This window comes from Homarus americanus, unplaced genomic scaffold (assembly GCF_018991925.1).
Source record: "Homarus americanus isolate GMGI-L3 unplaced genomic scaffold, GMGI_Hamer_2.0 scaffold24694, whole genome shotgun sequence".
Lineage (NCBI taxonomy): Eukaryota > Metazoa > Arthropoda > Malacostraca > Decapoda > Nephropidae > Homarus > Homarus americanus.
The window spans coordinates 5,431,422-5,454,076 of NW_024732780.1; the positions used below are offsets into that span (position 1 = coordinate 5,431,422).

General features: G+C 42.8%; 1 protein-coding gene across 3 annotated transcripts in view; it reads left to right on the plus strand.

The window, feature by feature from the left end:
- Positions 1–4,861: 4,861 nt before the first annotated feature.
- Positions 4,862–22,655, plus strand: part of LOC121868986 (interaptin-like) — a 69,129-nt gene continuing 51,335 nt past the window's right edge. For 2 of the 3 annotated variants that reach the window (XM_042370034.1, XM_042370036.1), the window contains exons 1-7: positions 4,862–4,964; positions 8,697–8,943; positions 9,141–9,333; positions 11,305–11,402; positions 12,100–12,384; positions 16,322–16,639; positions 21,088–21,177. In XM_042370034.1, the coding sequence (XP_042225968.1) occupies positions 12,382–12,384; positions 16,322–16,639; positions 21,088–21,177 (411 nt within the window). In that variant the 5' untranslated portion in view covers positions 4,862–4,964; positions 8,697–8,943; positions 9,141–9,333; positions 11,305–11,402; positions 12,100–12,381. Of the gene's footprint in view, positions 4,979–8,696; positions 8,944–9,140; positions 9,334–11,304; positions 11,403–12,099; positions 12,385–16,321; positions 16,640–21,087; positions 21,178–22,655 lie in introns of all 3 variants that reach the window. The other variant, XM_042370035.1, reaches the window with a different exon arrangement.

Below are 22,655 nucleotides of genomic sequence, written 5' to 3' on the forward strand. Positions count from 1 at the left end.
GACGACTGCCGGGGGTCTCTAGTCACAACTCTGCACATGGGCGGCATAGATAAGATGGTCGTTTATGCACTGGGATCTAGGCAGCAGTACAATCCGATCCTGTCTATGTGACTAAGCAGCCTTCTCGAGGACCCACTCTGCTCACCCCACATGGGGGAGGGGGCTAAAAAGGTGCCCTAAACATAGCCTGCCTAAAGAACCAAACTGACTGGGCAACCGCACCCATTAAGGTCATCCTTATGCTGTAGAAAACACAATCATAATCACAGATCAAAACAAAAACAATCTATACAACCTCCTATAGTCACTGCGTGCAATGTCAGGACCCTTCTGGATACTGTCACAAATGAGCATCCTGAAAAAAGAACTGCCCTTGTGGCAAAAGAGCTAGCTAGGTATAATATCGATATAGCAGCCATTAGAAAGACACGGCTCCCAAACGAGGGTCAATCACAGAACGGGATTCTAATTATACCTTCTTTTAGAAGGGTAAACCTGCTGCGGAGAGAAACCGCATTTATGGAGTTGGCGTTGTCATTTGCCAATACATCCTACATAGGCTAACTGAGATGCCTGTTGGGATCAACGAGCGCCTCATGACGCTCCGAGTCCCACTGAATCACACAAGACATGCCATTTTCATCAGTGCATATGTCCCAATACTGAAAGCAGAGGATGACATCAAGGAGGCCTTTTATGCCGACCTTAACAGAGTGCTAACCTCTATCTCCAGAAAAGATAAGGTTGTGCTCCTAGGTGACTTCAATGCCAGAGCTGGCAGATACTGACATTTGGCAGGTAATCATAGGGAGAAATGGATGAGGCAAGTGTAATCCCAGCGGCCTACTCCTCCTCAGCAAGTGTGCTGCACACAACCTCACTATCACCGATACCTTGTCTAGACAAGCCGACAAGTTCAAGGGTTCATGGCAGCACCCACGATCCAAACACTGGCATCTCATTGACTACATCATGGTCACAGAAAGAGATCGCCGAGATCTTCTCATCACCCGAGCCATGCGTTGCTCAGACCACTGCGACACTGATCATCGGCTCGTGAGAGCCAAGCTCTCACTTTAAGTCACCCCAAAATGGCGAAGGCAACAAATCTCCAGAAGAGGTTTTAACACTAAGCGTTTGGAGGATCCAGCGGTAGCACATGCATTCAGAGAGCAGCTCGAACATGGGCTGATAAACAACCCGAAAACAAACAATCCAATTCCCAATGCCGAATGGGGTATTCTCCACACTGTCATGGCAAAAACCTGTAGATAGACCCTCGACCAGATCGAAAGAATACACGAAGACTGGTTTGGTGAAAATGACCCGGAAATCAATGTACTCGTCAATGAAAAACGCGCTGCTCAAACTGACTGGCAGAACAATCCAAAATCTCAAACCAAAGCTGATACCTTCCTCAAGAAGAAAGCAGTGGCCCAGCGCGAACTTCGCGTTCTAAAGAACGACTGGCTTAAAAATAAAGCATGTGAAACACAAAAACTTGCAGATCAACACAAGATGCGCGAATTCGTCAATTCCACTAAAATATTTTATAGGCCAATCATTCATGGTGCAACCCCCTCCGTCCCTCCGATGGTAACTCCCTAATCAAAGACGAAGGAAACATCTTTCAGTGGTGAAAAGAGCACTGCCATTCGATGCTCAACCGAACCACCGATGTGGATATCCTGGCTATCCAGCAGGTCCCTCAGCATCTAGAGCTGACCCACCTCAACTATCCTCCATCCTTGGATGAAGTAGCTACTGCAATCAAACAGATGAAAAATATCAAAGCCTCAGGGCCATATGAAATCCAAGCCGAGGTGTAAAAAGCAGGAGGACCTCTGTTTACCAGCCGTCTCCACTCTCTCCTGGAGACCATGTGGAATAAGGAGGAAATCCCCCAAGCCCTTAAAGACGCCTCCATCGTCAATATTTATAAGAACAAGGGAGACCGGTCAGACTATGGCAAATACCACGGGATCTTGCTGCTGTCCGTAGGTGGCAAGATTATTGCCCGATTCCTCCAAAACAGACTTCTTCCTCAGGCGGCAAACGTCCTCCCTGAATCTCAATGTGGCTCTAGACCATCACGTGACACTACTGACACGATCTGTGCTGCTTGCCAGATACAGGAAAAGTGCAGAGAACAGAGTCGTGACCTGTACATGGTCTTTATCAATCTAACTAAGGCCTTCGACTCGGTAAACAGGGAAGCCCTCTGGCGGACCCCCAGCCGTTTTGGCTGCCCACTAAAATTCATTGCCATTGTGAGGCAAATACACAATGGCATGGACGGCAGTGTCCAACACAATGGCACCCAGTCTGAGATCCTTCCTATTCAAACGGGTGTAAAACAAGGGTGTGTACTGGCACCAACTCTCTTTTCCATTTTCTTGGCTGCCTTCCTTACTTGTGCGAGTGCCAATTCAGCCGGCGGGTTGGACATCCAGTACTAGATGCAGGGTCTCTTTAATATAAGACGACTCCAGGTAAGAACAAAGGTGACTGCAACTTCCATTACTGAACTTCAGTATGCAGACAACCTCACCCTTGTTGCTCACACTGAACGTGACCTACAGGAGATCCTGAACACCTACTCAGATGCTTATGCACACTTCGGCCTTGATATGAATGTACGTAAGACTCAGATTCGCTTTTAGCCTGCCCCTGGTTCAGCCACACCTCTCCACCATCCACCTTCTCTAATGTTACCCAGTTTCAGTATCTCAAATCCCACCTGTCCACCAACGCGGACTTTGATGAAGAGATTCAACATCGGATCAGATGTGCATTTCAAGCCCTTGGCAGACTCCATACCCGTGTCTTCAGCTGTAGGAGCTGAAATTATCTACAAAGTCGTACGTATTTTGAGCAGTGCCTCCCCCTGCTATATGGCAGCAAGACATGGGTCACATACAGGAGGAACCTCAAGGCACTTAAAACTTTCACCAACGTAGCTTACATTCCATCCTCTGAGTTCGGTGGGAAGACAAAATAACAAATGCCAATATTCTTGCTGACACCAACTGTACAAGCATCGAGGCTACCATTATTCATGAACAACTACGTTGACTTGCCATTTTATCCGCTGCCTGGACAACAGTAAACTGCCAGAGCAACTACTTTGCAGTCACCTAAAGAATGGTAAACGTAACACTGGCGGGCAACGGAAAAGGTGCAAGGATAGTCCTAGGACAAACCTGGAAAAGTGTCAAATCGACACCCTCACCTGGGAGATGATCACTCCACACCGTAATGCTCGGAGGAACACCACACGAGAAGGTCTCAATACTTTCTAGTTAGCCCGACTGCATACCGAGGCAGACAAGCCAGTGCTAGAAAGAGGCTGCCACCGCCTCTCCCACACTAGATGTACCCCTCCACACATGCAACATCAAGAGACGACCCAGCCGGTCCCGTATCGGCCTCTCGAGTCACCTCAGAGCTCACCAACGAAGGAGACGTTTTTAATAACTCATTCCATTGTATCATAGCTGGATGATCGTCATACTCGATTCCGAGTGATAGCAAAGTAGTAGTAGTAGTAGTACTAGTGTGTGTGTGTGTGTGCGTGTGTGTGTGTTTGTGAAGGGAAACATGCGCCTTAACACTATTATCTTATCGACACACACACACACACACACACACACACACAGTCACACACCCGTAACTCCCCACAATGATAGTAGGTGATAACTAATGATAACACTGAGGTGAGCAACTCTCTCTCTCTCTCTCTCTCTCTCTCTCTCTCTCTCTCACACACTTCCATACACACTCCCTCCCCTCACACCCCCAAAATCTTATCACGACGTCGGTCACGTGACAGCCTATTGTGTAGTAAATATTTATTGTTTACTCAAATGTCTGTAGGCCCAATTCTTACTAGGCCCAGAGTTCTAGTAAGTCCCAATCCTATTTGATCCTTAATCCTAATATCCCCAGCCCTAATAGCCATAGTCCTAATAAACCACTGTCCTAATAGGCCCCAGTCCTAATAGACCCATTCCTAATAGGCCCATTCCTAATAGACCCAGTCTTAATAGGTCTCAATCCTAATAACACCATCTTTAATAGCCTCAGTATTAATAGCTTCAACCCCAATAGCCTCAGTCCTAATAGGCCCTCAAACCTAATAGGCCCCTAGTCCTAAGAGACACCAGTCCTAATAAACCTCCACTCCTAATGGACACCAGTCCTAATAGGCCTCAGTCCTAGTTCACATCACAAAACTGTGCCTTGCGGTCTAATGACAGATATAACGCATTTTACCTACAATAACACCACTTTAAATAATCTGATTCATGGCCGCCAAGTGATGGAAATTGGTGAGTGAGAATTTCCTGCAACTGACTTTTGACCCTTCCTTCATGTCCACTGTATGACATCAGAGTGTTCCAACGATCCCCTTTGTAAAGAGTAAGCTAATAAACCTTGACAAAGACCCTTCAGGTTTATCATTCTTCAGCGTGGACTTGTGTGGTATAATACCAGACCTCTGTTGTAACATTACAAGGAAGTTCTGCGTCATTTAGTACATGCGTAGACGTGACCTCAGTGACGGAAGGGATTTTAGTCATCGGCTGAGTCATAGTGTCGAAGTGTTGGCAGTACAGGATGTCTTCACTCCAGCCTACACTCTCATGGTCACTTTCTTTGTGTGCGAGTTACGTTGACACTCAACATGTACATCCGTTAGCCAGTTGGTGTGTTGCTAAGTTAAAAGTCTTTGTAGAGAGCGGTCGTATGTTTAACACAAGTGGTAGAGTAAGTTGTGTATGAGATAACACCAGAGGGTACTTATCAGTGTTCGCCTGCCAGCCATCGTCACTGTTTTATCTTATCGGTGTAGCGCATATCCTTGGTGGCTCAGTGTACAGTGTTCCCGCCCTACTACAGGAGTACCACCAAGTTCCTGACCAAACGAGGAAGTCTTCTGCTGCTCACTGGCGCCAAAAACCGTCAGTGTAGTAGTGTGTGTGGAGTTACTGCTTATATTGGTGTGGTGGAGAAGGTGGTGGTGGTAATGGTGTGATAGTGTGATAGTGTGTGGGAGACGTGAGCCAGTGTGTGTGGACTACAAGCGTTATCGTGGGAATATCACTAATTTCTGGACCAAAGCGGAATGTCTCTCACTGATCCTAAAACACCAAGACCCCGCCAGTGTTGGGGACAACAATCGTGGTGCTGCTGCTTGTGGTGGTGGTGGTGGTGTTGCCTGTGGTTGTACTCCCTGTAGTGGTGTTATGGTGTTAGTTCCATCCGTATGTATAAGGATGGAGGAGGAGGATGTGCGCTTGTGTGTGGTGTAATGGTCAGCATTCTTGCCTCGAAAGCAAGCGAACCCGAGTTCGATCCCCGGCAGGGTGAAACTATGGGCAAGTTTGTTTACGCCATTTGCCCCTGTCTACCCAGCAGTAATTGGGAACCTGGATGTTAATCGATTTGCGGATCGTATTCCAGGGTAATGGTTAGCCAGTGCAGTTGGCGAGTTGTCCGGTCTTCTCGGACTATTCCTTGACACTGGGTCATGCAACTCGTTAACTTAGAGTGTGGTTGTTGTGTTGGTGACAGCTTCTACACCTTAAACAAATTCACGCCTAGGTGGCCCTTGGGCCGGACATCCTCGTTATACGAGGGGCAACCATTATTTTTATATTGTGTGTGTGTTATTGATATTGATATTGAAACAGCTGATTTAACCAGAAAAACACAGATACAGAGTTGATAATAATAACAATATTAACATGGATGAGCCAGTTGAGAGCCTGAGCTCTTTTGAAGGCACCTGATATATACTTTACATTTATATCAAGGAAGTATTATGTAACATTTAGTATCATCTAGAACACATAGCATGGTGGTAATAAGAACATCTCATAATGTTACCACGGCTATCATTTCGTTATTTATATATTTCATATTTTTTTTTTATTATAAGTATATACATAATTTACAGTGGAGTTGATAAACATAAACATAGGTTGTATTAAGGTGGAACACGGGGACAGAGCTGTCAATATCATGTCATGCCAGCAAATATAATTGTTGCAATGATAGTTTCTATCTCCGTGACAATTTATGATGCAGTGGTTTTGGTGGTACAGTAAAAGTAGGAATATAATATAGGTATTACAAATATATTAAAACTTAGACAATAAATATTTTTTAAGAGGTGATTTAAAGGAAGGGAGCGTTGTCTTTACTCGGATGGGTGGGGCAAGTTGTTCCACACCTTCACACAGTGATATTTTATGGAGGTCTGGGACTGAGAGGAGCGCATGAAGGGGGGGAGGGGGTAATAGCTCTGTGTGTCTCAAGTTGTAACTCTGGTTATTCCAGAACTGCAAATAATTATTGTCAATCAAGTAATTGACAGATTTGTAAATCAAATAGGGCAAAGCAGTAGATGTTAATACCCTCGAACTTAAACATTTTTAATTTAGCAAATTGTTCGTCAGTGTGATCAGTTTTTTTTTTCAAGTAGGTCATTGTCTGCACAACTCTCTTTTGTGCAGTAATCAAGGGTTGTGTTTTCGTAGAGCCAGAGGCCTGCCCCTATAGTGTGTGACAGTGTATCAGGTGTTGGTAAACAAAATCATAATAGATGTCTTTCATTGCTGCAAGAGTGAGTGACTGACGAGTGTAATACATGACACCGCACTGTTTATTGACTTTACTGTGAATGGCTTGTGTGTGATTTCTCCAGATAAGTTTCTCATCAACAATAACCCCGAGGAATTAAGTATTTTGTTAACGTTTGAGGAGTGTATTACCAAGGGGGTCCAAATGTGGGGGGTAAGTTTTCCTTCTGTGAAAGATTGTGTAATGGGTTTTTTCGAGGTTTAAGGTCAGTTATTACGTATTACCCAGGTCCTGACTTCAGTCAGTTCAGTGTTCATGGTTCTCGTCAAGGAATGGAGATCTTAGTTGCTGGCATAGAGATTACTATCGTCTGCAAATAGGTTGTACTTGATTAGTGTGCTGGAATGGACTATATCATTTATGTACAACAAAAACAGTACTGGGCCGAGAATGGAACCTTGACGGACGCCATACAAAATTGGCGAGGAGTCAGATTGATGATTATTATAGCAGACATACTGCTTCCTATTAGACAGATATGAGGTAAACCAATTGTGGGATAAGCCCCTAACGCCGTAATGTTCAAGCTTTGCCAGGAGGATGGTATGGTCGACAGTATCAAAGGCTTTAGAGAGGTCCAAGAATACACCGACTCTGAACTGACTGTCATCAAAGGAGTTTAAGATGTCATTAGTAAAGGATAGCAGGGCACTCTCAGTTGACCTTCTAGCTCTAAATCCAAACTGAGAGTCTGTAAGGATGTTATTGATACTGCAGAAAGAATTTAGTCTACTACATGATAGTTTCTCCCGTATATTAAGATTATGACGTCATTATAGGAGCAACACACCAACACCGGCCTCCAACGTGTCCTAAGACCGAAGACTCGTCGATGATGGTGCTAGTGGTGGTGGTGGTGGTGGTGGTGGTGGGATAGTGGTTGTGATATTGTAGTGGAATGGTGGAGATGGTGGAGATGGTGGTGGTGATAGTGTAGTGGAATTGGAGATGGTGATGGTGATAGTATAGTTGAATTGTGGTGGTGATGGTGGAGATGGTGTGTGGTGAATAATTACATACTGTATTGGATCTCAGCTCTGACAGGCCCTTGCTTAACCCAACCACCACTTAATGCACAGTATAGGGGTCCACACTAAGGGGCTACAAGGACTGGGGCCTATTTTGGATCACCTGAAGATTCACACCCAAGCTGATTTCACCTGCAGATTGACAATTCTAATCTAAATTAATCAAACATAACCCAACCTAATCTAACCTAACTTAACCTAACCGAACCTAACTTAACTTCATTTAACCTAACCTACGCTAACATAGCCTAACCTAACTGAGCTTAACTTAATCTACCCTAACCTAACCGAACTTAGCCTAACCTAACACTAACTTAACCACCTCCTCTACCCAAACCTAACATAACCCAACCTAACCTAGCCTAACCTAACCTAACCCCCAGGTAGAATTAGGATGTATAATCTTCAGGTGATCACCTAAACTGTGTGTGTGTGTGTGTGTGTGTGAGCGTTATCATGTCACCTTCCCCCTCACTCTTCTCTATAATCTACAACATGAGGTGATTGTGTACACTCTCTTATTCAGTGTAAGTCACTGTAACAGTATACATCTTTTCAGTACTCAATGTATATCTCTCCAGAACTCAGTATGACAGTGTAAATGTCTCCAGTACTCAATAAAGGAAGGAGACTACTGAGTACTGTACAAACATGTCCTTCAGAGAATGCAACTTCTGCAAAATGGGAATGATACCTTAATTAATTGATGAATTGATTGGTTGAATAATTGATTGACTGATTTTCTGATTGATGTGTATATATTCACTGACAAAGCGACTTCCATTGATGCGAACACCTAATGATTAGATGCCCCAGGATATTTAATTTGTAGATAAAACGCCCTAGAATTACTTGGGGGAGGTTAGGTTAGGTTAGGTTACGTTACGTTACGTTACGTTACGTTACGTTACATTACATTAGGATAGACATTTAGGCTATCTAATCTTTAAATATTTTAATTGATTTTTTCCCATAAACAATGACTATCTATCTAACTCCAGCGTTTACGTGACTTACCAGAATTGTACTGCGGAGTGAGGGGACGAGGAGGTGAATGAGAAAATCTATGCCACCTACCTGTTGGCGAGAGCTACCTGTACTCAACTGTTGACGAGGGCCACCTGTACTCAACTGTTGACGAGGGCCACCTGTACTCAACTGTTGACGAGGGCCACCTGTACTCAACTGTTGACGAGGGCCACCTGTACTCACCCTGTAGAAGAAATATATATATATAAAGATGAGTGGGGAGGATCAACCGACACTGGTGAGTATGATTAACACTCATAAATCTTATAGATTGTCAGGATATATACAGATAAATCTCGACCTTCTGGTATGACCTTAGCCAGGAGAGAGATATAAAGATAAACAAAGCAGAACAGTGTGGTCTGAAAACATATACTGTAGTTTACACTTCAGGTACACTACTGGGAATGCATTAACACATAGTTTACACCCCAGGTTCAAAGCGCCCTGGCTGGTGAAGTTGCTGGGGTAAGCACGGCGTTGGAGACGGGCACTGTGGTCGATGATGTGGAGGACGGTAGGACGGCTCTCCACAACGCCGCCAACGAGGGCCACCTTGACGTGGTGAAGGTCCTGCTCTACTGGAAGGCAGACATCAACAAGAGAAGCAGATTCGTGGATGACAACCGTGAGTGTGACAAGTCCTCCTTGAAGGGTTCCTCGGGGTTCACATGTCCTCTTTGAAGGGTTCCTCGGGGTTCATATATCCTCCTTGAAGGGTTCCTCGGGGTTCACATGTCCTCCTTGAAGGATTCCTGGGGGTTGAGATGTCCACCTTGAAGGATTTGTCGGGGTTTAGATGTCCACCTTGAAGGGTTTCTCGGTTCACATGTCCTCGTTGAGGGGTCCCTTAAGGTTGACATATCCTCCTTGAAGGGTTCTTCAAAGTTCAGATTCCTCCTTGAAGGGTCCTGCGGTGTTCACATGTTTTCCTTGCAGGGTTCCTCGGGGTTCTCATGTTCTACTTAAAATGTACCTCATGGTCCACAAGCCCTCCTTGAAGAGATCCTCAAAGTTCACACGTCCTCTTTGAAGGGTTTGAAGGGTTTCTCGGGGTTCATATGTTGTCTATGAAAGATTCCTCAATGTTCACATGTCATCCTTGAAGCGTTCTTCATAGTTCACATGTACTCCTAGAAGGGTTCTTCTGGGCTCATATGTCCTCCTTGAAGGATTCCTCACGGTTTACATGTACTCCTAGAAGGATTCTTCTGGGTTCAGATGTCCTCCTTGAAGAGTTCTTCATGGTTCATATGTCCTCCTTGAAGGATTCCTCACGGTTTACATGTACTCCTAGAAGGATTCTTCTGGGTTCAGATGTTCTCCTGAAGGGTTCTTCATGGTTCACATGTCCTCCTTGAAGGATTCTTCATGGTTCACATGCCCTCCTTGAAGGATTCCTCACAGTTTACATGTACTCCTAGAAGGATTCCTCTGGGTTCACATGTACTCCTAGAAGGGTTCTTCAGGGTTCAGATGTCCTCTTGAAGGGTTCTTCATGGTTCACATGTCCTCCTTGAAGGATTCTTCAGGGTTCAGATGTCCTCTTGAAGGGTTCTTCATGGTTCACATGTTCTCCTGAAGGGTTCTTCGGGGTCCAGATGTCCTCCTTGAAGGGTTCTTCATGGTTCACATGTTCTCCTGAAGGGTTCTTCGGGGTTCAGATGTCCTCCTTGAAGGGTTCTTCATGGTTCACATGTTCTCCTGAAGGGTTCTTCGGGGTTCAGATGTCCTCCTTGAAGGGTTCTTCATGGTTCACATGTTCTCCTGAAGGGTTCTTCGGGGTTCAGATGTCCTCCTTGAAGGGTTCTTCATGGTTCACATGTTCTCCTGAAGGGTTCTTCAGTGTTCAGATGTCCTCCTTGAAGGGTTCTTCATGGTTCACATGTTCTCCTGAAGGGTTCTTCAGGGTTCAGATGTCCTCCTTGAAGGGTTCTTCATGGTTCACATGTTCTCCTGAAGGGTTCTTCAGGGTTCAGATGTCCTCCTTGAAGGGTTCTTCATGGTTCACATGTCCTCCTAGAAGGGTTCCTCTGGGTTCACATGTCCTCCTAGAAGGGTTCCTCTGGGTTCACATGTCCTCCTTTAAGGTTTTCGGGTACACATGTCCTCCTTGAAGGGTCTTCATGGTTCACATGTTCTCCTGAAGGGTTCTTTGGGGTTCAGATGTCCTCCTTGAAGGGTTCTTCATGGTTCACATGTTCTCCTGAAGGGTTCCTTCGGGGTTCAGATGTCCTCCTGAAGGGTTTCTTCATGGTTTACATGTTCTCCTGAAGGGTTCTTCGGGGTTCAGATGTCCTCTGAAGGGTTTTTCATGGTTCACATGTTCTCCTGAAGGGTTTTTTTGGGGTCTTATGTCCTCCTTGAAGGGTTCTTCATGGTTCACATGTCCTCCTAGAAGGGTTCCTCTGGGTTCACATGTCCTCCTAGAAGGGTTCCTCTGGGTTCACATGTCCTCCTTTAAGGTTTTCGGGTACACATGTCCTCCGTAAAGGCTTCCTCAGGGCTCACACCTCAATCATGCAGGACTCCTTGGGTTGTTCACGTACCCAGGACAAAACATGAGTGTGAGTGTCATATGTGTGTTTACCTTTTGCAGGGGGAACGGCGCTCCACCTTCTTGGAAAAACGGACACACGGAGATCCTGGAACTATTGTTGTCTTCAGGTGCTGAAAAAGAAGCGCTTGATGACAAAGGTAAGATGAACACAACTCTTTACCTCTGTTGACACGTTATCAGGTTTGCTTTTTTTTTCTCTCACTCACTCGCCCATTTATGACTCATGGCAATAAATTTACCAGACAGTTTTACAGTTATGAACAGGCAGTAAAACTTATGGTTTACTGAGAGTGCCTGACGCCTTACATGAGAGCACTACGACGTGTGACAGAACAGTATTTCAATGACATTTGATGGTATTTTTGGCTCATTGATAATCCCTGACACTTTTTATGCTAATTTTAATCTGTAACAGAGCTGTGTATAGTACCTAAACAGAGAGCCTCACTGTTAACGATCCAACATACGTCTTTACTTTGATAATAATCAGAATTCACCTTAATATTAGATACCCCAGAATTTCACCTAATGATTAAACACCCTAACCCTAACCTAACCTATTCTAACAAAATTTAGCTTAATACAACATAACATCATAACCTAACCTAACGTAACCCCCAAAGCGTTAGGGTTTTTAATTATCAGGTGAAATACTGTAAGCAGGGGAGGGGCTAATCTTATTGTCTTCAGATAATCCGTCAACAGAGTTTGAATATTAAGAATATGTCTACATTGCCTCTCGGTGATGTATCTCTGACCCCAAAAAAAAGATCAAACATACGTACGGTACCCTTGTATATTACAAGTGTCCATGACAACTTTACTGTCGTTTAGGGCGACGGGCGACACACAGGGCAGCCTCGAGGGGTCAACTGGAGTCCCTAGAGGTGTTACACAGATACGGGTGTGACCTCAACCCTCGAGACAACGGAAAAGCGACGCCCATCCACCACGCTGCCTTCTTCGGCGACTTCGACCTTGTGAAGTGGTTGGTGGAACACGGGGTTTATAGTGCTCAAGGACAAGAACGGACGCCTGCCTAAGGACGTGGCCAAGAAATACGGCCACAACGACGTGCACCGGTACCTGAAGGAGAGTAACACTAAGAGGGGCGGTATGGTGAGTGTTGCTCTACTGTAGTGTTGTTTTGTGCTCACAGAATTGGTGGTAATTACAGTCTGTCATCCAGATGATACAAAGAAAGCCACACCAATCGTTTATCTGTTTGATAGACAGATAGATGGAAAGTTATTCAGTAAATCATTATTCAGGTCCACATTGGTTTAGTAAGGACAGAGTGTTGGTATACCAGGTTATCCCAAGAAAACTGTTAAAGACGTTTATTCTTTTTTACTGCGCTGTGTGTGTGTGTGTGAAAATAATATTATTATTAATAATAATAATAATAATAATAATAATAATAATTATTATAATAATAATAATAATAATAATAATAATAATAATAATAATAATAATAATAATAATAATAATAATAATAATAATAATATTAATAATTAATTAACGGTTTATTGAAAGAGCATGGCAGCCTACAGGTACATAATTGAGGAATGATCACTTGATTGACAAATAATATACTGTACATGCAACAAAGTGATACATATATGATATATAATAACAAGGTGGGGAGAAGGTCATACTACAGTTACATTTCAAAATATTAACAGTGCAAAAGTAAGATTGGCTGGGAGTGAACACACTGGTTAACATGAGTTATTGATAATTTTTACAATGGTTGGGACTAGGCTTCTTATAGCGATCAGTGCGGGCTCGTATGGGCTCGAGGCGGTTGTGATGTCGAACACCAATTCGAGGATGAGGATTCTCGGGTGGAAGCAGGGGCCGGTGTCGAGGATGGTGCAGAAGCTTCTCCCCAAATTGGCAGATGAGGTCATGGTGGTGACCAGAGAAAGCCGAGGGATTAGTTTGTTGAGCGCTTCTTGATATGTGGAGTAGGAGGGGGAGAGAATAATCTTGCACTTTTCTAGGGATTTACGTTGTGTGGCATTTTGGGGAGTGTTACGAACCCCTCCACCCAGCACTACGAACCACGCCATCTATTGTCCTGATCTACCTACCCAGCACCACGAGCAACGCCATCTAGGGACGAGACACGAGTATGACTCGTCTTAGTTACCACTCAGGGGTTTCCCTTCTCCATATCCTGGTTGTTGCGTCACTTCCTCCAAGTCTTCTTTGTGAGCTCCAATTCGAGGAGAGAGCACTTGGCTCTGGGAAGTGACCACAGGATCATCTATCCTCTAAACCTACGGACAGTGACTACCTACCGTCTTCTACAATACTCAGCCTTACTCGTCAGCCATCTCAGCTCCTCACTTAAGTACTTGTATCTTGTATTGCCTCCCCCACGTCCACTTGCTTCAAAATGGTTTATGTTGTATTAATATGTATATACTGTTAATGTTTAGGTTAAGTTTGGTTAAGGGTAATTTATAAGCTGAATATTTTGTTAAGGGATTTATGGTACTTTATTATACACAACGAAAACTCGCATCCTTTGTCTACCCTTTTATAGTCCGATTGTCTTTGTTTTTTTGTTTTGTTACCTGTTGGGATCTGGGTAGACGTATAACTATATTCTAAATCCCCAACTCGTAACAAATGGCGACCGTGACAGGACACGACCTTAAGTACCATATTCCTTCCTCCCTTGTTACTCAGTGTTAATTATTCCTCCCAGTCACTTCTGTTCATAATTGCTTTACGGTGGTTTAAAGTTTCCTTCATATGTGTGTGCATATATTGGTATTACCGTACAGTAAGAGTGACAGCCGTAGGATATTAGGTTCCAAGTGTCATAAGGCTTACCTGTTATTACACGTGGCAGTCGTGTAGTAAGTCTTATCGAGTGTAGGGAAGAATCCGGATCTGTTTAATGCCGTACCCTCACTCCAGAGTAGGCTGTTCCATAGTCACTAGTTTAGGGTGAAGTGATATCTTGGGACGCCCCGCTCTACCAGGACCCCATAATTATAAAGCCTCAATTATTGTTCTTCTCATTATCTCATTCAGGGTCAATCATACCATTTATCAGGGTTGTTTATCCGGATCTTTATATTAACGCCGTAATACGCCCTTCCTCTTTAAAGTATCTCAGGGTTGTTAATCCGGATCTTTATATTAACGCCGTAATACGCCCTTCCTCTTTAAAGTATCTCGGGGTTGTTAATCCGGATCTTTATATAAAATGCCGTAATACGCCTTCCTCTTTCAAGTATCTCAGGGTTGTTAATCCGGATCTTTATATTAATGCCGTAATACGCCCTTCCCCTTTCAAGTCTCTTATCCTTATCTAAGGATCTTCTCAGAAGAACAATAATCATAAGTGTAATTTCCCTAGGTAGTTTCCGGGACTTTCTGGTTATCCACTGCCGTGATATTTTCTAGGGTAATTTATAAGCTGAATATTTTGTTAAGGGATTTATGGTACTCTATATATATACAAGAAAACTCGCATCCTTTGTCTACCCTTTTATAGTCCGATTGTCTTTGTTTTTTATTATTTGTTACCTGTTGGGATCTGGGTAGACGTATAACTATATTCTAAATCCCCAACTCGTAACAAATGGACCGTGACAGGACGGCAATTTGTTGCAGGTTGGGATTTAGAATAATACGTCTATCTAAAATTAACAATATAACCAACAACCTAAACATTAACAGTATATACATATTAATACAACATAAACAATCTTGAAGCAAGTGGACGTGGGGGAGTTAATACAAAATACAAGTACTTAAGTGAGGAGCTGAGATGGCTGACGAGTAGGCTGAGTATTGTAGAAGACGGTAGGTAGTCACTGCACGTAGGTTTAGAGGATAGATGATCCTGTGGTCACTTCCCAGAGCCAAGTCACAAAGAAGACTAGGAGGAAGTGACGCAACAACCAGGATATGGAAGGAAACCCCGGGTGTTAACTAGACGAGTCATACTCGTGTCTCGTCTAGATGGCGTTGCTCGTGGTGCTGGGTAGGTAGATCAGGACAATAGATGGCGTGCTTCGTAGTGCTGGGTGGAGGGGTTCGTAACAGGGAAGACCAGCGGGATTTGGGAGGAAGACCAGGCAGGGGAGGCACAGGTGAGCTTGGGAATTATGAATATTGAGTAAGCACTGAGGAGCTCGGGCGCGGGTACTCCGAGGGACTTGAGACGCCGGAGGAGGTGGAGACGAAAATTGGGGGATTTGACAGTTGTACCGACGTGTGTTTTCCAATTTAGTTTGTTATCTATAGTGACGCCTAGGAGCTTGGTGGAGTCCACAACCTGGAGTTTGTTGGGGCCCAAAGTAATGGAAGGAGGTGGGACAGGGTCAGAAGAGAGGTTGATGTGCCTAACCATGGTCTTGGCGTGGTTGATGGTGACATGATTGTTAGTAGCCCAATTTTAGAGACTGTTCAATATATTTTGGAGGGCGTTGTCGTCGAGAGCCGAGTTGCTCACATTGATCCCAATGTTCGAGTCGTCAACATATTTCTAACCAGCAGGAGATTCTCTTTGGTCATCATTGATAAGCAAGAGGAAGCATGCCTTAGGGGATGCCACAGGTGAATGACTTTGTGTGTGTGTGTGTGTGTGTGTGTGGTTTTGTTCACCCAACAGGCGGCACCATAGAGGCTGAGCTATAACGATTGGACATCAGTAATTCCCCTGAAGACAAATGCAAAGTTCAAGGTCGAATATGACGGCCACTGAGCTAAAAATTGATTCTGTGATCCTCCTCTAGGTTCTTCTACACGAACTATTCAGTTTTGATATGGTCACTTTTGTTGTGATTATTAGTTGCCTGTATAACTGTTTTAATTATTGTGAAGGTACACGAGCACCTGCATGGAGTAAAAGTAATAAGTCGGGACGACTTATTACTTTAGTTACAAAATCATATAACTAAGAAAATATTTCATGATCAGTTTCATCACAACCTTATAATATTCTTATCAAATATGTACAGTAAATATTCCATAATTAATTTCAGAATCTCCTGAAAATATCAACAATAAATTTGAGATCTATTTACAGTTTGGGGGCACCAAGGCTCGCAGGAGTATGATAGAGACATCCAACCGCCAGAGGGCTGCCCGTGACGGCTCTAGGTCAAGACCTGGATCCGTGGCTATTAGTGAACCCCTGAGGAGGTCACAGGGACCTGAGCCCGCCCTTAGGACTCAGCTATCGATGGACCTGATGGACTCCAGCCAGTCTCAAGGGGACATGCCGTCACTGGACGACACTTCTCTGGTGTCTACACTGAAGCCATCACTCCAGAACGCTAGAGTGGCCTCAGAGCCGTCCTTAACGCCCCCTGACTCACCCACCCGACACATGATGGACGCCAAGGTATGGGAGGACCTACTGGTGATGGTAGTTTAGGTGTTGAGACTATCTGCACCAGTTATAAGAGTGTGTAGTGAAGTGTAAGTGAGGTGTCTTTCATACACCTTCTACCAGACAGTGGTGAAGGATTATTATGACGGATGAATAACTAAGTAAATAGGTAATGATTTACTACATACAATATTACCTAATAGCGATAACTTACATGTATTCCTTTTGTTGTGAGACTTATTACTGGCCATAAGCGATCATGTAGATTATAAAAATTCATGTAACTGAATACTTTCACCCGAAATCTAACCTGACCTAACTTTACCTCACCTAACCTAATTGGGGTATAATTTGGTTGCCTTTTAATGGTAAATGACGTCCTAAATGAAAAAAAATTATATGCAGATTAATTTCCATTGCGATGGCTGATTTACGATCGACAAAGAAACAAACACAGGGCTGTAGTGCGCGGGTTGGCCGTGAGACGGCATATGGATAGGCATTCAAGTGAAGGTAGAGATGCGTGGACTGTAGGGGTATCGAGATATTAATGTTGTCTAGCACTCAGGATGGAAGGAAACTCTAATGCGGTTTTCTTGTATAATATAAGTTATATGATAGACAGTCTGGTGCTGGAGGTGCCGTGTGGTGAGGGGCTGCTCAGAGGAGACGTTCGGTGAGTAGCGTGTTGAAGGAGGTAGATGTGCAGGGGCTTCGTTAGAGAAGATGTTGCCTGTTGCTGGCCTCCTGGTTGAATGAATGTTAACAGCGAGGAGCTTGCTGGAGGAGGTGTTGCTTGTTCAGGAAGATGGGCAGAATGAGAGTTGGTTGGTGAGGAAGCTCAGAGAAGGACAGCTGGTGGGTCGCCATGCTCGCTGGCGGGAGCGAGGACCGCCAGGCAGGCGAGGAGAAGCGAAGGCAGCCAGGCAGCGGCGGAGGAGGAGGTGTTGCTTGTTCAAGAAGAATGGTCAGAATGAATCTCAATGGAGAGACAGAGCTTATATACCCAGCAGCAGCCGCCAGTCCTCTATGAATCATGTTGGGAAAACCCAGAAAGTCGCCGGTGACTAGTTCCGTTGCTAAGATACGGTAACATCTGGTTGGTTGCTAGGGAGGCGGTAGCAGGTGGTGGCTGTGGCTACGCAGTTGTAGGAAGTTGTAGGGGAGACGTCCACTACAGGACCATAGGGTTAAAATTAATATTGTTTCCTTATAAAATTTCACTGACTTGACATAGAAAAATATAATTTGCTTTGCTTGAATCCTTGCAAGACAACGATTAATATGAGTATACATAACCCCCAGTTTGCACTAGAGATAAAAAAAATCCATTCAGTGGATATCCATGGCTATTCATTCGATGGATATCGTTTAAGCATTTTTTTTTTCATATATAGACGAGATGGTCTTAGTTTGTGACCATCGTTAAAGCTGAATATCGCTTAATGGGATATTGGGGCCTAGGGGAAAATTAAACAAATCAAGAGTGAGAAACGATATATATGTTGTGTGGTCAAAGAAACAGAAACAGGTGAGACCCTGAAATGTGGGTAAATAAGGCAGAAAGTCAGATCAGCAACCTAGGACTATTATGTCACAATTTTTGTGGTGCTATATAGCAGCAATTGACTCTGCTCGGGGAAGCTTACAAGTATAAGAAGGATGAATAACAGTACCAACATAAGGATAAACAGAAACGTTTATTTGGTAACGTTTCGACAAATCTCTTGTCATCATCAGACCTAAAACATAAAATTAAATACAATAGCATCGAAAAAGTACAATATGATGATGCGTGTGTTTCTTCTCAACGTTGATAGAAAATTAATATAAAGATGTTCATCACAGTCATGAACATGTTCATTACAATCATGAACATGTTCATCACAGTCATGAACATGTTCTTATTTCCATCAACGTTGAGAAGAAACACACACATCATCAGTGTTGTAAATATGGAATACAACAGTCACCAGTTTCGTTAAAAAATATAATTAAATAAAATAATTAAAAAAATAATGTTCGATCTAACAAATTACATTTATTAAAAGATAACGTTAATAAATACAACCCATAATAAACACTCAAATTAAAACACAACATTAATGTGTTTAAACTTTACATTATGAAACTTTATAACATCTTATTATTGTAAAATCAGCTGAAATGAACAAAAAAAAAAGATCGTAAGCAGTGACACAAATACTTACTATAAAATGATCAAACACGACAGACAAAAACCCACAAAACTAAATAAATTATCGAATAAAACATCAAATGGCTACAGTAAAGTAAGATTGTCATAAAATAAAAAAATTCAACCTCAAAACGGATCACATAAATATTCAACACCTCGGATTATTTCACCTGAATATTAATCATCCTAATTTAACCTAACCCCACCAGGATAGCATTATGATTGCTAATTTCCAGGTGACCCTTAGAATGTGTAGAACTAAAACAAACTTAATCTATTTACAATGTCACAACGAAATGGTAACTGCGTGAAGTGGGAATGTTGTGTTATTGCTGTTGTTGTTGTTCGTATTAATCTTTTAGCGATCGATGACTCAGAGATGACATTGTGTAAGATTTCAGCCTCCCCCCCCCAAAAAAAAAAATTAAACAATTACAGTAAAAAAGGCAAAATTATTATACATGTTCAGAGTTCTTTTTGGCCACATATAACAAGATGGATGTCTCACCTTCTTGTAAACACCTGGATGTCGACAAATATTCCAAAATTATGGAGATACAAAAGAAATATGAACTCTCTTCAAACAAGTTCTCGGCAAGACTAATGTGTTTATCAGAACGATTGCGAGCATTTATCCATATATCATAAGTTTTCTTTTCTCTATAAGAACATAATAAAATAAGGAATCTGCAATAGGCCGGTTGGCCCGTGCATGGCAGCTCCTGTCGAGAGTTACTACCACTCTATCATCCATGAATCTATCTATCCTCCTTTTAAAGCTTTCCAGCGTTCCATCACCTACTACAAAGTTGCTAAGCTTGTTCCACTCGTCTACCACCCTATTTGTGAACCAGTTCCTTCCTATCTCCCTCCTAAACCTAAACTTATCCAACTTAAATCCGTTGCTACGAGTCCTATCCTGCTCGGATATTATAAGAACTTTATCTATACTCCTTTATTGATTCCTTTCACCCACTTCAATACTTCTATCATATCTCCCCACACTTTTCGTCTTTCTAGGGAATGCAAGTTTAATTTCTTTAATCTATCTTGATATGGAAGGTTTCTAAGTCCCGGAATCATTTTCGCCATTCTTCTCTGCACCGACTCCAGTGAATTGATATCCGGTCTCTAATAAGGGCACCAGAACTGAACAGCATAATCGAGGTGCGGCCTAACTAGCGTAAGATATAGTGCAATATGACCTCCGCACTCTTATTACTTACATTTCTAGATATAAAACCTAATACTCTGTTTGCCTTATTTCGAACATTAACGCACTGTTTTCTAGGCCGTAGGTCCGGGTTTACAAATACCCGTAAGTCTCTTTCACAAGTCGACTTCTCTAGGTTGATGTTGTTAAGGCTGTATACATTGGCAGTATTTGTTCTTCCAATATTAAGTACGCTGCACTTGCTGGTGTTGAATTTCATTTGCCATTTTTCTGACCACTTCTGCAGTTTATTTAAATCCTCCTGTAGTGCATTTGTGTCCTGCCGTGAATTAATCTGCCACCCTATTTTGATGTCATCCTCAAACTTACTTATGTCACTGCTAATCCCAGTACCTAGATCGTTTATGTAGATTATGAACAAGAGTGGGCCCAGTACTGACCCCTCGGGAACCCACTGGTTACACAGCCCCACTCAGATTTAGCACCATCGGTGAGCCATGACTTTATCCAATTTAAAAATTTCCCCTCGATACCATGAGCCTTAACTTTTCTCAGAATCCTCTGATGCGGTACTCTGTCAAACGCTTTGCTAAAGTCTAAGTAAATAACATCGTAATTTTCGTCATTATCTACTACTTGGTGTGCTCTCTGCTTGGGATTTGAGCTTTGCTGGTGATTCCGTATATTGCACAAATAACCATAATTGTTGATACACTGGTCCCGGGACCAGACGCGGGAACACACGGAGGTTACCAGAAGATGTGTGTCTAGAACAGTGACGTCACAGAGCTGTACATTGTGGGTAAAACAAGTGCCCGGTGGATTATCCTTACTATCTCTAATCCTTCCCCTACCCTACCCTACCCTACCCGACCCTCCCCTAACGTAACCCTCCGGTTAGCGTTAGAGATTTAATATTAAAATTAAATAAGATAAGTTAGGTTTGGAGGGTGATGTGATAAATGCACAGTGTTTATCGGGTACATACTGTACCTTCAAGAGAGCTGCAACACTCGAAAGACTCTTAGCGTTGCTGTTGTTTACTTTGTATCTCTGCTATTCTGGCTAAATCAATATTACGTGACACAGGTGGAGCCTCGGAAGCGGACCTGGAGTCTGAGGTCAGCTAAAGGCAGGAGCAGCCTCAAGTCTATGGTAGATGATCTCGCAGAAATCAAGGTAAGGGCACTTGAGGCATACTAATGCTCACTTTCATGGGATGGGACCCATCCATCCATGACTGTGTGTGTGTGTGTGTGCGTGTAAAACTTTCCAATGCGATAGCATGAACAAATATCAATAGATTTTAACCAAACTTAGTACAGTACAGACATATACACCATAACAAAATCACATACGAGTTTGATAAACAATATTTAACTCTTCTCACTGGATCGAAGTTGTAGGTTTCTTGTGCTCACGATCGAACGGCTGATCTTGAACATTTTCTCAGGCACTACACCTACACTACACTACACCTGAGTATGAATCGTGTGTGTAAACGCAATAGGAACCAGGATAATACTAATTGTTTCACTTATATTGTACTGGTGTTTTGATGATATAACATGTCACAGCATATTTGTCCGAGACTTGAGCAAGTCATCTACAGGTTTCACACTTGCTGGGTCAATCTGAATTTGTATAACTAAATATCTATCTATCTATCTATCTATCTATTTATCTAACTTTATGTCTGTCTTTCTGTCTGTCTGTCTGTCTGTCTGTCTTTCTGTTTTTATATCCAATTATCTATCTATCTATCTATCTATCTCTTTATCTATCTATATATATATATATATATATATATCTGTCTTTCTAAATATCTATCTGTCTGTCTGTCTGTCTGTCTGTCTGCCACATGCGAAGGGGGAATGTAGGAAAATTGGCACAGAAAAAATGGCAATAGGAAAATATGGCATTGGAAAAAAAGGCATAATCATCAGACTAGGAAAAATGGCACATTAATTTTTATTGACATGTTTTCGCTAAAATTTTATGACGTTTGTTACTAAAACTTACTTAGAGTTATATCAACGCCATAACATAAAACATTTATTACCTTTAACCAAAACATTCTCCCCTACGTTAGTGAAAACTCGTACATAAATGAATTACAAAATTAAAAATGTCACATTGCATATTATTGTTTAAGATTTCCAACGAATGTTATAGCCAGCGCCTAGCACAAACTCTTGGACTGACTTGTGACCAGCTTGGCGGTCCTGGCAGAGGGTCTTCAGCCTTGTCTAGAGGTTCTTGTAAACTCGTATTTGGCTCTTCCTGGGTGATTCACCACGAGATTCTTTGATGATGTGAAATGATACAACAGCATGGTCAGCTTGGATCCACTGGATGGAACGCCAGATAGTTGGCTGGCTGTGCCCAACCAACCTGGTAGTAGAGGAAGTAAAGAAAGCTTTGAAAGGATTGAGTGTTAGTTACAAGACTAGCGAGGTCATCATAAAACTATATATTGCGCTTGTGAGACCTGACTTGGATTACGCAGTTCAGTTCTGGTCACCGTACTACAGAATGAATATAGAATCCCTGGGCATTGGGAACCTTGAGTACAGAGACATGTTAAAGCATCTTAATCTGCACTCCCTCGAGAGACGTAGAGTGAGGGGCGATATGATCGAAGTGTATAAATGGAA